Genomic DNA, 17,341 nt, shown 5'->3' on the forward strand with positions numbered 1-17,341 from the left:
GGCCTAACCCGAGGGCGCAGGGAATAAGGCATTACCGTCTCATTCCTGATGCGGCTGCGCACAGCAGGTGCCTTTTTGAGCAGCACCGGGCTCTTGGGTTTTAAAAGTATTTCGACCGTATTGGGTAATACGCCGGCGGTCACGGTCAACCGTTGGGCGATCGGAGTGTGCGGTTTTGGGGCCGGCCCACGTCAAGGTGGCAGCTTTAGGTCGAGTAATTGCTGTTACCGGGCCGTCTTTAAAAGTTGCTCGAGAACACGCTTGCTGTTTTCTCCTGAATGGTCTTTTTTGTCGCGAAAGGTGTGCGATAAATTTTGGAATAATCCGTGGCTATGAAATCGTTGAATGTGATCGTCTGGCTTCACTGTTCAAGGCTATGAGTGGGCTTTCGTTCACAGTATGGCAAACGTGTCCAAGGCAAACTCCACCATTCTACTCCGTTCGTTTGTCGTATCTGTGATTCATGTTTCATGTCTCAACTGTTTGGTCACCTATCCGTATTTACTTTGACCCGATTTCAGTCCTCTGTGTGATCAATTAGGGCAATTCACACCACATGTTATTATTTGCATATATCTTTCTTCCCTCTTCATCTAACCTTGTTTTTATCTACTACTATAGCCTCCAAAAGAATCTTCGACGCCAAGCCCTGTGGGTTTCGCTTCTCAGGAGGACTCCAATTTGTTCGATCACTTCGGTTCCCCGGGCCCGATGGACAGCCGACGTGATGGTACTACCGGATTGTGTGCACGTTACGGGTATCTTCTCACCAGGGTTTGCGCTATACCCAAAGACACCAGTGTATTCGGTGCACTGAGAGATGCCTTCCGACGCGAAGGCGACTGTCCCATCCGCGCCAGGGTGCTCCGTTTGCGTTGTCCTGTTACCGTAACTGGTGGTGGAGGGGGGCTCGGTGAGTGGACTGGCGCTTATTCGTCAAACTCCACTGTGAGTACTTCTCATTCACTTTCCGAGCTCTACTAACGCTTTAAAATACATTAATGCTTTTTAGGAAGGCTACTTTTGACCGGCACAGTTGATTTTCATTGCTACTTGTGTAGCGTAAGTGTCTACTGCTCTGGTGATAGCAACGTGCACCAATTTCCTTCGGATCTGGCCTTCTTTCTCTGTACAGCAGACAATCATATCTCTCCTTCCATGGTCCCAGTAAACATATGCAGCGATTTGTTTTGTGCAATATTTTCTACAGCCTTGGGTTTCGCATTAAACTATCCACTTTGCCTATCTTGCACCACCAACCTGTTGAGTGTTTCTCGGTCTCTACATATGCCTTTTAGGAATGGGAAGAACTCACTTTGGATGTTCGCAGGCGATTTCATCTAACTTTCGATTCTGAGGCAGAGTTTTGGATCCCATTGGACCAAGTTCTCAAGAATATGGTTGGTGCAGTGATTTGTCGTCTTCCTGATACTGGGATTGTAAATCTTGGCGGGCGTACTTGGGAGCTGAACGAACATCATGGAGCCTGGCATGGCCATCAAGCTGGTGGAAGTATGCGATATCGTGATAGCTTTCTAAACAATCCACAAGTAAGGGTTTAGTGTCTTACTTGTCCCATAACGATTCACTTGCCTTTCTCCATAGCACTGATCTGAGGTTCCCATGTCGTGATAAGCATGTCCCTCGCGGGAGGTGTTGACTACACTTTTCATGAATGTCTCGCAATCCTTGACTACACCCATTAGGAAGACTGGAGAAAACCATCACGTGTTCATAAGCGTGTTCGTACAGAACAGCTCCTAGTCGTGGGCGGTGACATGTCGAAAATTTTGACAAGAACCTTGACTTTCCCGTGTTCGGTTCCTAACTGAGAATAAATTGATCGCTTGAGCATCTTAGGCACTAAAAACAATACTTGGCGCTCAGAAGATTTTCACAGTTATTTGGTTGGCTCTTGTTTGAGTGTTAAATGTTTTCATGACGGTCACTTATCTAGTTTTAAGATGTCCAGTTGAGTGGAACTATCAAACTGTGCTGTCTAACCAGTCCGTACTTTGTTTCGCTTAGCGGGTTTTTGTAGCTCTGGAGTTGCTAATTTTTCGGCAGAGAGTAGGTCTGAGCACATTCATTATGGAGACTGCTACCCACTTGCTCAATTCAGGTTTCACACTGAGTTTCGCACCAGAGCTGGAACAATTTCCACCCGATTACACAAGTAGAGCGCCACTGTTGTATCTTCACTGAGACGTGTATCACTGTTGGTCCTCCAAGCCATTTAGCACTGTCCACTCGCTTGGATAATCGAACTGAGCTGGCGAAAAGATCTGGAGTCCTGCCATTATCCAGGACTGAGGACAGTGATTCGTGATATTTCTCCGTATGTGCGGACGCATTCCCTTTTCGACTCATACTAACTTGTTGTCGCTGTTAAATATTTTCGTAGAAATCAGTCTAAGAAATTTTTGGCGAACGTTCCACTCTTATGAAGTGTACCTGTCTGTCTGTTCCTTCAGAAGACGTCGCCTTTTTCCCCCAGGAGAAAATCCTGTGTGTACATCTTTCCACTTCGTGAAATGTCGGTACAGATTTTAAGCCGACCTTTCTAGACTTATCCCAAATAGCCTTTCAGCTTAGCAGCTTGTGCCTCAGCAAAATAGCGGCAGTCCGAAAGCCTGCTGCTTCCACTCATACTTGTGCTCAAAAATCGAGAAAAGTCCCACACATTGCACTTCGTCCATATACCCCACTCATCTAATCCACCCATTCGAAATAACCCGTTTACTTCCACTCGTTTCTTAATCATTCGCCCTCGACTTGTCGTTTACACCTTTACCGAATAGTTGTTGTTGTTTGACTTCTGTTTTGCATCTTATTTGCGCTCAACTGTTTTGACTAATAACCACTTCCATGCTGTGATTTTTGTTATGTGCTCTCAGTACATGTTCGACATTGCCTCAGATGGGGAAGAGGTCTTGCTTACGTTGATTCGGAAACATGATCGCGATCCACTGACCATGGCAATCGAACCTGCATCACACGCCCTTCCGGTCGGTCTTGGACTGTTTCAGGTGCGTTCCTGCTAGAGGGTTTTCTCTCAGGTGTATTTGAGTATGATGCGAACCACTGTGCATTTTGTGCATCCCATCATCATCATCGACAGCATGACATCAGTGTTCCACACCGATGCTTCACTGCCGTACAACCATGATTTATTTGAAACATATTGTGAAAAAAATAATGAAGATGGACGGGGAACGGACTGATTTCTAGCTTACTACAATCACTTCGAGGTGCCTACACCTCTAAACATTCACTCAGGCAATCTGAATAAAAACTGACAACAAGAACGCCACTGACATCGGGTGGCAGCCATATCTTGTGGTGTCTCCAACCAGACGCAGTGGGGATCACGCGGTCCCCATCCCCTGGAAGACGAGTAGCACCGACAGCACCCAAGCGTTTCATGATCTCCTTCATACTCCTCTGCCAAGTCAAGGGTTGGCCACCTCTCTGTTTACGCCACTCTGAGTTGAGCATGGAAAACAGCACTCTCTTCGGCAAACGATGGTTCGGCATACGTAACACATGTCCCAACCAACGCAGCTTCTGGTGCTGGACACATTCTTCAATGGAAGTACCCGTTACACAACCGAAAACACGCTTTCTAACTGCCTCATTACGGATTCGCCGACACCAACCCACACGAGCTATGGTTCTGAGACAGCGATTTTCGAACACTTGAATACGTCTCAGTCCCGCTGCTCGGACAGGCCAGGTCTCACAGCCATACAATAGAACAGTCCGCACTGTAGCTTGATACACACGTCCCTTGATATTCGGGAATACACCACTTCGGCGCAATAGGTGTATCAAATTAGCAAACGCGACCCGAGTCTTGGAGATTCGTACATTGACCGCATCTGTCACACTACAATCAGAACTAATACAACTTCCAAGATACGTAAAACGCTCCACAGTTTCCAGTGTCTCTCCCTGGATTGTAAGTGGCGTGTTCAGTGACTGTATATCCACGAGCTGACCCTACACTTTGTGGGTGCACAGTGCATACCAAAAGACGGGATGACTGGTCAGTTCATCCAAAAACACGTGCGCCTTCTCCTCTTCGAACATGAGACCGATGTCGTGTGCTTATTTCAGATCGAAAAGGTTTTCTTCACAGGCTGTTTGAACATCGGGATTTTGGAGACCAGCGTTCGTTTCATGACTTCATCGATCAGGAAGTTAGACAAAAATGGGGATAGTGGGCATCCCTGCGGACAGCACTATGTGTACGGAAGCTTTTGGAGAGCCCTCCGTACACTCTCACACGTCCGGAAGTCTGGGAATACTATAGGGCCACTACGACCCCTGTAATGGCTAGAGTGAAATGACTTTCGTGCAGTAATTGATGAACACAGAATAAATATTTGAAGGAACATACCTTTAAGGAACTGGACCAAAAAGTGGAAAAGGTGCACGGCCCAACAAAGGATACATCAAAAATCGTCTTTCCTTACTCTAAGTGACGGGAAACAGTTCTTTTGTTAGCTTGTCCATGATGGTGATGATGATAATGGTAGCGTTCGATGAAACCGAGAACAAATATTGGCTGTGTTCCTCGTCTGTTCTTTCTCTATCTTCTGCCTTTGTTTTCCTATATTGCAGGCCTCAGTATGTACCAGTACTTTCGTGGTTGAATCTCCGTTAATGTGCTGCGTTTCCTTCCGTGTATCTTTACGATAGGTCGAGAAAAATCGAACAACACGCGTTCATCAGCTGGGCTTTACACGGGTCGTTTATGTTGAAGCCGCCAAGCCCTACAGAACTGTGCTGATACATCGCATTCTCACAGCCGGTCGATATGTTCTCATACCGTTTATTGAGGAGCCGCTTTCTGTGTCGGCTTATCTCTTGCGTCTGTATCTGCCCAAACGAACCGTGAGCAGGTAAACTAACGCGTATTTCGGGTGCACGTTGTTAGGTTTTGCAACCCCGTTTGGGAAATTACCATGTTCTGTCATCCGTCTTGTGTCCTCACCTGTGCCAAACTTCCTTTTGTTATTTAGGCCCATGTTTCATGGTATTTACATTTACCGTCCTGGGCGTTTCACGATTTACCTGCTCACACCTTTTTCTCACACACCTTTTTTTGCTCACACCTTTTTTATAGATGTAAGCTGCACTTTAAACTTTCGCGTGCCTAGTTCATTGGTCCCGTTTATCACCCATGACTATCCACTTTGTCACTGCATAATTTATTTCCGACAGCAGCTTTACTGTACCTTATTACTACCACTCACACTATCGTTATTCATGTCGTCACAGCTACTGTTGTCGCGCCCGCTATTCCTTAATTGCTGTTTTGTTCGACATCGGCACGTTTGTGTATCTGTAGACCGTAACACTTTCGTGTATCCATTGGGGCACACGTGCTTCGTCCACAGCATTGGAAAGAATCGGAATCATTGGGTGAGCGAGTCAAGTTCAAATAGGCTACGGACCGGAGATGCAGTGAATCACTGAAATTTTTTGGGCAAATTTGCTACGCACGTTAGGTCAGTTGAGAATATGGTTAAATAGGCTACGGACCGGAGATGCAGTGAATCACTGAAATTTTTTGGGCAAATTTGCTACGCACGTTAGGTCAGTTGAAGAATATGGTAGACTTGAGATTCAGCTGGGATTCAGTTGAGTCTCCTGGTAAAACCTAATTCCTGTGCAAATAAGCGTATTTCACGAATGTATGTTTGAACATCGGCATGAATGCGTAAGTCCTTTTTGAACTCACTGTAAACAGTCTTAAGTACACGCAATACGCTACTCATAAGGTTATTGAAAGCTCTTCGACAGCTCACGACCGGTTTCGCTCTTCTCGGGGCTCATCAGGTAGGTGCATTCTCCGACCTTCCGCTAACCTTATGTTTTGATTGAACCCGAATTGGACAGATTTTGACAAATACACTCATTTACCTACAAATTTGTTTTTGACAGGAGACTCAACTTGATCCAGCTGAATCTCCACTATGTGATGGTTCCCTTCAACTTAAACAACTTTGTGAGCAGTGTGCCACGACTAGACAACAACAACATCTAGGTGTGGGTACACATCTGCTCTTGTAACGACGTGAGCGATAACCTCAAATAGACTCAAGTCCAGCCGCTGTCATCCCAAACATAGCGTGTGCTTGTTTTGTCGTCATTTAAAGTCTTATATTCGTCCCTATTCTCTTACCCCGTGTGTCACCAGACGCTAGTCCTACACCAGCTCCTGTCCACTTGGATGGCTAGTTTAAATACTGTTGAAGGCGGTGCAAATGAGCCCTATGAATAATTTAACTGTACTCAACGGTCGTCGTAGTATCCTTTGAATTACGTAGAATTAAATTGGCGTTCAACTATGACTAGCTGATTACGCAAATTTTTGGACACTCATTTGTTTCGATTTACCGTTTATCATTTCACACTTACTCATCAAATGTTTTCATTTCTTTCAATGTCCAGAGAGTTGACCTTACATGTCCCTCCAAACGGACCGTTCGATTTTTTCTACGGTCCATTCAAAGAAGCTATACGCTTACACATTCACAGTGGAGCAAACCTCCTATGGCCAGACGGAAAAAACCCTCCCTCACCCTACTGCATTGTGACAAGTGAGGACAGTCCCGTCCGGACTGTTGTCCGCAACGGCACAAGCAATCCAGTCTGGGACGAGGTTTTCATCTTCTACCGAAGACGTCCGAAAAATGTTCCGATTGTTATACAGGTGAGTAAGTTGATAGTGTTATGTTCTCGCACTCTTTTCAAGAACACAAAAACCTGTAACGGGCGAACGGTATCTTCAAGCGACGCGTAATACCAGAACCTCCGGGTAGGCAAAACAAAGTCGGAGCTGGGTTTCTATACGGTACTATTAGTGTAAGACAAATTCACAAATTATACAAACCTCGACAGTAGATACGCGTCAAAAACAAACGGTCCACTTGGACTACAAAAGTACAAACCAAGGGAGCAAACAGGCTCCCACGTGCGACAGTCACACGTGCAAAGTTGGCTGCAAATGACCAGATGACCTCATGGCCAATGGGTGAAGTGGTAAGGACAAACAGACGTCAGGTCATATATACACACTGAACACAAAACAGGGGCGGGGGTTACAAGTGGGGACAGTATAAACGTGGGGAATTTGTCAACGTAATATACACACTGAACACAAAACAGGGGCGGGGGTTACAAGTGGGGACAGTATAAACGTGGGGAATTTCATTGTCAACGTAGTAGATAATAAAAAACGGTCTTGCTTTTCCGGTGTTTTCAGGGTATGTTTCCGAACCATTGGTGACCAAAATTGAGCCGTATTTTGGCTTCTCGTCCCAATAAACATGTTTCGTATTTTTATGACGGCGCGGCCGATTTACGGATCGCAATTCGTGTGATCCAGCTGGGATTGTCAGTGATGTTCTTGTTGTGTGTCAGTTTTGAAAACATCCGATAGGGCCTTATACATACTTTATGGAACAGTCAGTCCGATTCTCATATGTTCGGTGCTTCTGGTGGTTTGGACGTTACTTCAAAACACTGCTTATTGTGTTTTCGATCTGAAATCCTTACCCTTTCGTATGAATCCATTTCAGGGTTGTATGGTTTTCAACGTTTCGTTCAACTGTAACAGCCTTTCGGTGCCTAGCTGCCTTACCACCCGAAGGAAGCACGAGGGCTGGGACATTACCAGGTTGCCCAAGCCTAGACAGGAGAATTCGACATACAGAGGCCGGGTTCGAACCACGAACCTTCCGGTCAGTGAATTCGCGCTTCAACCACTGAGGCATGAATGTCGACACTGATGTTTTCTATGACGAGGAGGGCAGCTACGACCGTCAGTGCGGCATCATCCATTTTCTACGTGGAAACTGTGAAGCTCTAGATTACGCGAACGAGTTAAACGTTTGACTCAGATACACTTGAAACGAAGATGGTATGATGTTCGCTAACAGCCTATTCGTTAGCCTAATGCTAGTCCATAATAGTAGGATATGCTATTCGACCTGGCTTTTGGATCCGGTCATCGAAATGTGGGTGGCCTCCCCTCTGGAGTAAATTGAACAGAGCACCTATTGTTTAGCTTTGTTTTATGAGGTAAATTTTATCAATATTTACAGGTTGTCCTGGTTTAGTTTCCCTTACGTAGATAGATCGTATTGGAAAAAAACATAATCTTGGCAAAGGTATATTCCGTCCAAGTGGCACTGATTTAGTTGGGGGGATTGTAAGCACAGGTTTCACTATTCTATTTATGCATTCCATTATCAAGTGCAAAGTTCTTCGTTTCTGCTTAGAAATACTAGATCTTAACATGTAAGTGAACATATCAAAAGTACATCTTCCCAACCCCTACATGGGCAACTAACTTGAAGCAAAACCGAAAGGTTACAGCGGTTGGTCTGTTGGTCGGTCATAAATTATTAGCTTCCGTGTATTCAACTGAAAAGCGACTTTTCATCACGGCCTTTCCGGCATCCATTACACTATTTAAGCGTGTTCTCTTGACTAAGTTAGCAGTAGCACAATTTCTGTGTCTTGTACGGATCGGCTGACCAACCCCATGCAACCATTTCTTTGTTATTCCTACCCATTTACAGAGTTTCTTACCGTCCGGAGAGCACATGTCCTCAAAACCGACAAAAATCGCGCTCCCCACGGAAGTGCACTCCCCTATAACCTCGATGTTACAAAAGTACCCACACGGTCCCAGGTTATGGGGATAGAAAAAGCAATGGCATGGACAACTATTCTGCATTGGTTGTTAAGCAACAGACAGTTGGCTATAGTGTCTATTGCCGGAAGCATATCTGGTGTGTGAATATATGATAAGTATCGATTGAAGTTGTCGCTGGTATTGCTGCCGTGAACCGGTCAGTAAATTCGCGCTCTAACCACTGAACAATCTCGCCCCATAAAAACCGATTACTTGTCGTACAGTAGTTATAGCGAAAGGGTGATTGTGAACAGAACTATGCTAACTTCATCCTCCTCAGTTTGAACTCAGTAACCCTACCACCCTACAGTAATGCAGGTTTAGGCACGTTAGACGAACAGACGCTAGCTTGATCAGCATGGAGCTGATTTCTCTTCTATCCGCGGAGAAGGTCATGCCCCTCTTGAAAGCACTCATCTGTCGTAATGCAAACAACTTCAGGACGAAGCGATCTCATCAGCTTGCCAACTTATGATATGGGGTCCGTGCGGGGCGAGGTTTTTCTTTTTCCCAGGCCTGTTCGCAGAGGATCAAGCGGCTACTTGTCAGATCGCACATCATGTGAAGCACACACTGTATATTATTTTGTAGCCTTATTCTCCTAACTCAGCTTTTCATCGTGATCTTAAGTTACTTCAGTGTCACCTGATATGGTGACATCAAAATAGGATTGATGTTGCCTAAGTGTGGAGGGTGTGGCAGTGCGGCGCAGCCTCTGTTTCCTGGACCGTGTCGTTAGTGTATTAACCACCCATCCAGATGTTTGGCATCTCCACCACACCTCGTTTGATGGGTAATTATACTGCTCAATCGAATCCTCCTCATTTTAGTTACACTCTTCATTTGGGTAATTGAATGCACTTGATAAATATAAGTATTCTAACCTTCGTTTTGGAGCACCGCAAGTGATGATTCCCGCATGTTTATTGCCGGCACCACGGTGTGTGGCTGTAGGGACTTGGGAGGAGGTAACCCTCGACACAAAAGTATCGTCCACTAAGGCATGCTCAAATGATGGTTTATGGTTGAGATCTTGGACAAGACAAGTGAAGGTGCTTTTTCCTTCCAAAAGATAGCATCAGCGTCCTTTCAAAGAGGATGGCATCCCAAAAGGTCGCGGAACCGCATATGGTTGTAAATTACGGTGACAGGTGGTGTCCACTAAGTGTATCATGCATACGAGGAATATAGAAAGCACCAGAATTGGGATTTGACCTGTTCGCGCCGTTGAATCGGTGTGATGCCCTCACGAAAAATCATGATTTTGGGTCTATCAACAGCTTGTCTGTCAAAGATCGGAGTGAATATGTCATGTTCTTGCGATTATCTCCTTCTTTTTGGAGTTAGGAGCTAAAATCTGACATAAATGTGTGTTTTTATGACGTCTGTTTACTTGCACTGTTTCAGTATTTTCGGGCTAAAGTAACAGGGTTCCGGCTTGAAACTTAGGATGGTTACATAATTTTTTCGTAAGATATCGCTTAGTCAGTAGCAATCAGACGAAATTGTTGTTCCTCCCTCTTGCTTTTTTTCAGGTTATGGACAGACGAACCATAGGATTTGATGTGTTCCTCGGTCGACACAGTTTCAAAGAGGTGGAGCTGGCGCAACGTACACAACAGGAGATTGCCCTATTCGGTCGTGACAACAAAGAGGAGCGCTCCATGCGGATGAAGGGATCGTTGTATGTGGAATTTCATCTAGTAGACGCGGAAAACCTTATGCAAATATGATCAACATCCGCACACTCTTCATACGCATGAATCTCATGCCTCATCCTCCGTGCTTTCTTTTTCTGTCTCACGTCCGCTGTTCACTGTGATTTGTATTTGAACCATCGGCCATTGTATTATCCCTTCCTTCAGTCCCTAACTTATCTTTTTATTATCCTGTAAGTTTGGTGATTTGCGTAATAAGAGATGGGTAGTCCTACCAAAACAATCGATAACGTTTTTTGTGTTTCTTCATGGCGTTGGATCAATGTGGTGGTCGAAAAAAACAAGGCAGTCGGGCCTCGAGAGTTAGTCATTAATGTGTTATAAAGTAGTGACAAGCACGCAAGTCCCACTAAGAACGATTCACTACTAAAACGCAGCCGGGTAGCCTAATACGCTAATTTCTGCAGTGGATCGAAGGCTGTGACGTATTCCGAATCCCTAGTGAAATCGTGGCTAGCGTACTAAAAGCTGTTCTTTTGAGAGAGGACCAAGCCCGAACTCCCTGGGAGATTTGTCGGGCCATCAAGGTGAGTGGGTGAGTAAATGCTTCTCAAACCAGTATTTTTACCAGACAGCTTGCTTGCTCGAGCCACTTATACAACCTGTTGATGTTACCTCCGTGGAGTATCCTTCGTAGCTTAACTTATTTTCTCAGAATTAGATACCAGTCAGTGATTGCCTCTCTGCAAACTTGAGTACATGTGGAGTGAGCCCCAAGAATCAGGTCGAAAGATTCAGTAATCATAGCCCCTTGGCGCACAGCCGTCAGAAAAGAGCATGTGGCCCACTGAGATGCCGATTAGAATGATTGGTGGTCTATTCCAAAGATGGGTTAGCCTGAGTTTGCTTGTCATGTGAATTCAGCTAAATATAATCTGAGGCACAACATGTCAGTTTAGAAGATTTGCATATCGAATACAGTGCTCATCATGGGGACCGGGCAGGTAAACCGTGTTATGATTGGTCCCATACTATACTGGAGCAGAGGCTATCAACATTAGTCAGAGAGCCAATTATGCTTCCAGGATTCTATCAGGTCGGATACTGTTTACTGATCAAAGCTTATGTTATACATTTATATCGTTTCAATCCAGCTGTACAACACTACATTCGAGAGCATCATGCGGCTTGGTTTCAGTGAGGGTGACGAAGAAGTACCACCAACATTGTTGTATTACACGTAGCCGATACGGGCCTCAAAATCGACTTGGACAGCGTTTTTGAATTACTATGTGGAGTTGCTCACAACCGTCTAAAATCGGTGCAGAAACTATGTATTATTATAGCTGAGGCCGTGGCTGTGCGGTTGCGGAGACTAAGTTCATGTGACAAGCTACCGTGGTGGACTTCAAACTAGTGGCTGACGTGATTTCACGTGACCGGACGGCCGATCCGCTTGCCACTCGGTCAGAGATTGCCATCAGCTACGTGGATATAATCGAAGTTGTTTGTGTGTACTGAACTTATGTTAGCTCAGCCGAAACCATGTAAGTAATTATGATGTAAGTATTAAGCTCAGGTTTGTACTTGACTTGATAAAGTCCTGGAACGGTGTTTGTCACGGCCACAAATGAACATCTTCAATTCCTATATTAACGATGCGCTCGAATCATGATCGAGTCCATTGACTTAATCGGCTACTGAGCGAAATCTGAACCGTTTAAAAAGGCGAAAACACCACTGTGTTCCTCAATGTCTCTATTGCCCACCTAGGTGGTTCACTACCACAGAATATACAAGAAGTCGGATGATCCCGCACATCGGAAGTTGTGCGTTGGTCAACCTTTACTGGGTACTGGTGAAAACCCTAATTCATAGGATATATCTATTCACTCCACGAAACGATGATATGCACGGAGGTTGCCTCAATGATATTTTGCTCGAAAACAGGTGCTCTTCGTTGATAGGGACCATGAGCTTAGCGGGCTAAAACATGTGTCACAGAGTGATCTGTCCAGCATTACATTTCAAAGATGGTTGGGGGTTTCCGAGAAACAATAATTTGCAAATCAATTTGCTTCTCACGAGAGACTCAACTGAATCTCTCGTTTATGGTGTTCTATAACTGAATGTGCTGCGATATCTCGAATATCGTACCAACTGAATCATGAGGCGGCCTGTGTGCAGCCCATTCAGTTGTAGAATATCATAAACCAGAGATTCAGTTGAGTCTCGTAAAAACCAAACTGATTTGCAACTGAGTGTATTTTTGGAGATTATGTTACTTATAAATCGTGGCAGTAGTGTACGTTGTGGAAAAATGGGGATACCCAGTGTAGGTGGCAGGCTGTTGAAAAAAGAACTTTAACTGCTTTCGTCCCTCCGAAATGACCCTTTGGCCATTCCAATCAATTGCCTTTTGTCCCTTTAGTAACAACACTCGAAATGCAGAAATATTGAGTGAGATTTTCAAGACCTCACTTTTTGAGTGGATCAGCCTACACGCAACGGTCACTCCATCGTTGCATCGTGGGGCGTGAATCGATTCTGGCTGATTTGCTATTGTGCACTGTTGTCTTAGGTTCGTAGTCCTAAATTTAAAAGTTTTGGGCCGCATTTAGTACTTGATCTACTAATCAGATTGGCTAATGGAACACAACTTAATTGATCGCCTCCCTCGTGTATGGACACGTGCCTTGAAAAGGTCAATCTAATAGTGCGTGCTTGCGGTGTGTGTTAGTGAGATGACATTTTGTTATGGTCGTTTGGGTTTTTAAGATGGAAAATTATACCTAAATACAAGCCACTAGTAGTGTCACGTCACTTTGAATGTAGCAATCAATGCAACATCGTGCATCTGAATGTCCTCAAGAGTGATGTGCTTCCAGTTTTGCGCCGTCGAACATTCATTGCACTTCGGCTCTTTACTCCCGACGTCTTACGCGACCGACTCAAATTTGTCCCGTCAATCAAAGGGTTCCCCGATTATGACGTGTGTACAATGCAACTCATCAGAATATCCGAATTCTATGCATTCACCAAATTATCATTAGTTTCTATCAGACAGTTTTCCACTAGCAACTGGTCGAAACGAATCTGAACACTTGTCTATGGTCACTCTGGCCTGGCCTATGATCGTTGCACTGGACATCACCTCACGTACACGAAGTAACTTTACAAAAGCTGAATGGACAATTAAAGGACTGTAAGAGGATAGAGGTGGCAAACAAGTCCAAACTATTATGATTATGTATCGTTGCATATTACCCAAGGAAGGTCGATAAGGTGGGCAAAGGTGTTGACGTGAGCCATGAATTACGCAATCCATTCTCTGAGGCTTTCACCTGGAAAACTGCACCGCCATGGTCGGCGCCATAAAGGATCAACAATCCTTGTCGCTAGAAATACGCGAGTATGCTGACCTACAAAAAGAGACCACTGTCCATATTTTCATCCCGAAAACGTTCCGGTAACATCAGGCGTAGCAAGTGAATGGTACAGAGCCGCTTCCAGCCGCTCTTCTGTACCCCGTCAGTCTCAAGAAAATTGAATGACTTCGAGTTACTCATAAGTAGACAAATTTTTATTTTTCATCCAGCAAGCCACCTAGTGGCATCGTAGGCTGGCTGACAGTTGCTATCGCTTGCTTTCGCATATCAGTTTGTCAAACTAGGAAGTTTTAGGCTGCATTTTGACACTGATCTTTTCAAGGGTAACGTATTTTGACGCCTTCGGTGTAAAATGTGGCTGGATGGGTCCAACATACCAAGCTGATTTAGATAGCTGTGGATGAAAAAAATGGCTCAAGATTGATGCGGATTGTCTACCTTCTCATCCAAAAAGGTGAAGCTCCGGAAGAAATTAACCGTTAATCAAACACTACGAAAAGGCTGGCCACCTATGTTGTCCACACACAAGAGATCCAGTATATGATTCTTGAATAAATGCCTTTTTTGGCTGGGAGTTAGAAGTCTACCAGTTGATTGCTTCCGCATTTATCATCTTTTATCGCACTAAGAATAGAGCTGTGAAGGTTCTCATCTAAAAAATAATATGTCATCTGTATGAGATGCCCCTTCATGAAGCGGGATGATTTTTTTATGGTGATGAAGCCACTGACTCGGAGCCACCATACAATTTTTAACTTTCATTTGAATTGCCTTCACTGTAAACTGATGTGGTAATATTAGGTTACTCATACATATACACGTATGTAATTGCTTTCAAAAGATGAGACGGGACAGTGAATAGCACTTACCCACTAAAGAATCACCCAACTCATGTGGGTATAGCGTTAGCTATCTCGTAGACAGACTTCGTGTGAAACGGTCCATTATTTTTTGTATCGGTCCCCTCAATCAACACCAGCCACAAGGAAATGTCCAAATCATCTTAGTTAGTAAAGTAACCCTTCTGAATCCTTGTTATAATTAGTCCATGGGAAATATTAGGAAGTGCAACCAAACGTCACGCAGACGAACCACGGAAGCCGGCGATGTAGTGCGCTGACGCTAATCACAAGCCCCGACATTTGAATTCCAACGTCCTTATAAAGACTAGTCCATTCCATATAAGTAGTGTCAAAGTCTTAAAAACTAGCACCACTTGCTTACAAAAACAACGGCTGAAAAAACTGTCATTGGATAGGGAATCAGTTATTCCACCTAATACAGCTGTTGGTGTATTATTTAACTTTAACCTCATCACTGAGTATACGAGATCAAATATTGGAACATAAACTGGATGACGCTGCGCTCGGAACTTGTTGCCAATCGTATTTTATATGGGTGCTATCGACCCTGGGTAGTCCTGCAGCCGATTGATTCCTCTCCAGAAAGAATTCGCATTTGATGAAATGAAGTAAAACAAAGAAAAGTTCTGACCGTCTGTCTGTTCCCTCTGATGAGTTACTCATTCAGTTTGGTTATGGGAAAGTTTCGTTATACAACACTCTGTATCCTTCAGGAATCACCTTCGGGGAATTTCAAAGTGTCTGCAGGCGTCTCCTTCGATGATTGTGGTCTGTAAGGAGCAGTCATGTTTCTGCGCCCATGATAGAGAATTTCCATTTGAATATGGGTGTTCTCAGTAGTTTTATGAAAGTGTGAGAAGATGTTCCTCATTGCCCGAAATTAATGCATCTCCGTGAATAACAAAATACGGAAGTGATACGGGGTATATGTATGGCGATCGACAGAATTCGTCATCGGTGTTGTGGCCAACTTGGTTTTTATTAGGAAGATTTATTTAGCGAAGAAAATTGTGGCACCTTGAAGAGCTTGCTTTTTATTAAATCTTCATACAATGCATCACCTTACCGTCCAGCTTAATTACGTTTACCATGTAGTGCAAACGCGACGTGTCCCAACGAAGAATGAGTTGTACATATCCTTTGTTTAACTGTGGCTAAGTCAAAGTGCTCAAAATGAGTTCGTTCATGATGAGATTGTATATCATCTTTGCTCACAAAATATACCGTTTGAAGTTCGGTTTCTGAAACTAGACCATCCTTTACTTTACAGTCGTTAGCGGTGGTGAATGACGTCTACTTGTCAGCCCACCGCTCTCACCCAGGTGAGAAGCTAAAATCTCAAATTCCCGACTGTGACAGCCATTCGGTCCCACCCCCGCCACGCACAGAGCTGGACGACGTATACTGAATTAATTTTTCTCCATCAGAAAACTGTCTTCGTTTAGATGCCTGTTTTAATTTCAAAAATTCATGTTTTTGAACGTCCTGTGTAGTTTCGTGTTGTTCTCCTGTCATTTGTCGTGGTCCCCTCAAAGAGGATACCCACGGGTTAAGAGTAAACCTCAGACTGATTTCATGAACTTGTCTGGTGTCTTTTCTAGATGCCGTTTCTCGTACCACATCCATATATTTATTCTCCTGTTCCAAAATACGTATTCTTTTTGATGGTTCTTACTCAGGCGTCTTGACGACAAACTCTGACAATGGTAGGACAAACGTTTTGAAAGAATTAATTATCCCTTATAATCTTTATCTCTATAATCCGTCATTCGGTATTCAGCTCACTACGTCATAAGTGTTGAGATCATTCAAGTATTTCAAGAAAAAATTCCCCTGATACACTTTTTGTGTACGTTTTACATCCCCGGTTGCCGCTTATACGCATTTGTCATTTGGTGACGAGCATTCACTGGTATCTCACAAGTAGACTTGGTGATAGCGTATTCATCCACTTAACCCTTTCTGCTAAGTAGTACGAATAACTGAATTTTAGGTCCAGAAAAAGTGAAGGAAATTGCGTAAGTTTGCGCCCGGGTGGAAGATTAGATCAGATAAGCTCACCTTAAAGTATGTGTTAGTATAAACATCTGTCTTAAGATGTGATTCCAGTTGTCATTTGTTAACTTTACTTCTTCAGCACAGTCCTTTTGCCACTGCCTTCAATTCACAGCCTTCCTTTTGGGAACTATTGGTTGGTCGATTAGTTCGCTGCTAACAGTTACCATGGTCGCAAAAGTACACTGTCATTTTTAACCTGTGTTGTGCTTCCGCGTACAACTTCTGACATGCTGCCCGAAATGGGGAACGATCAACTGTCCGTTCTCTGATTATTGACAGCCACTATATGCGTGTGAGTTAATCATGACTTCCACCGTCCGTTGTCACTCAATTTGTTCTCTTTGTGTCCCACAGGCCTGCCCCTTACCAGGTTGATTCTATCCTGTCCGAAGCCCTTAAACTCAGGGCCAATCAACATTCCACCGGACTCCGTTTGAGTCACACAGTAGTCCAGATCATCTCGCCAGATAAGCCCGGTGTACCTGTTTGGATTATTGCTCCACATGTCTGCCTGTTTGTTGTGTGGGACGGAAATCGCGCGTTACAGCTATTCCCTACCCCGTCAGGAATACGCATGCATGCATACATACAAGCATAAGTAGCGGGCGAATCGCAAAAGTTGCAACAGCAGTTTATCAGTTACATCGAAGTCTGCCACTG

The 17,341-nt window shown here is 44.2% G+C and overlaps 1 protein-coding gene across 1 annotated transcript in view; it reads left to right on the top strand.

Moving 5' to 3' along the window:
• Positions 1–10,648, top strand: part of T265_09716 (hypothetical protein) — a gene marked incomplete at both ends in the record, with an annotated part of 22,442 nt that extends 11,794 nt beyond the window's left edge. Inside the window, 6 exons of the mRNA XM_009175879.1 lie at positions 622–948; positions 1,299–1,550; positions 2,898–3,029; positions 4,705–4,907; positions 6,463–6,724; positions 10,249–10,648. Coding sequence (XP_009174143.1) covers positions 622–948; positions 1,299–1,550; positions 2,898–3,029; positions 4,705–4,907; positions 6,463–6,724; positions 10,249–10,446 — 1,374 coding nt within the window. The remainder of the gene's footprint in view (positions 1–621; positions 949–1,298; positions 1,551–2,897; positions 3,030–4,704; positions 4,908–6,462; positions 6,725–10,248) is intronic.
• Positions 10,649–17,341: the final 6,693 nt, after the last annotated feature.

This window comes from Opisthorchis viverrini (genome assembly GCF_000715545.1).
Source record: "Opisthorchis viverrini unplaced genomic scaffold opera_v5_308, whole genome shotgun sequence".
NCBI classification, from domain to species: Eukaryota; Metazoa; Platyhelminthes; class Trematoda; order Opisthorchiida; family Opisthorchiidae; genus Opisthorchis; species Opisthorchis viverrini.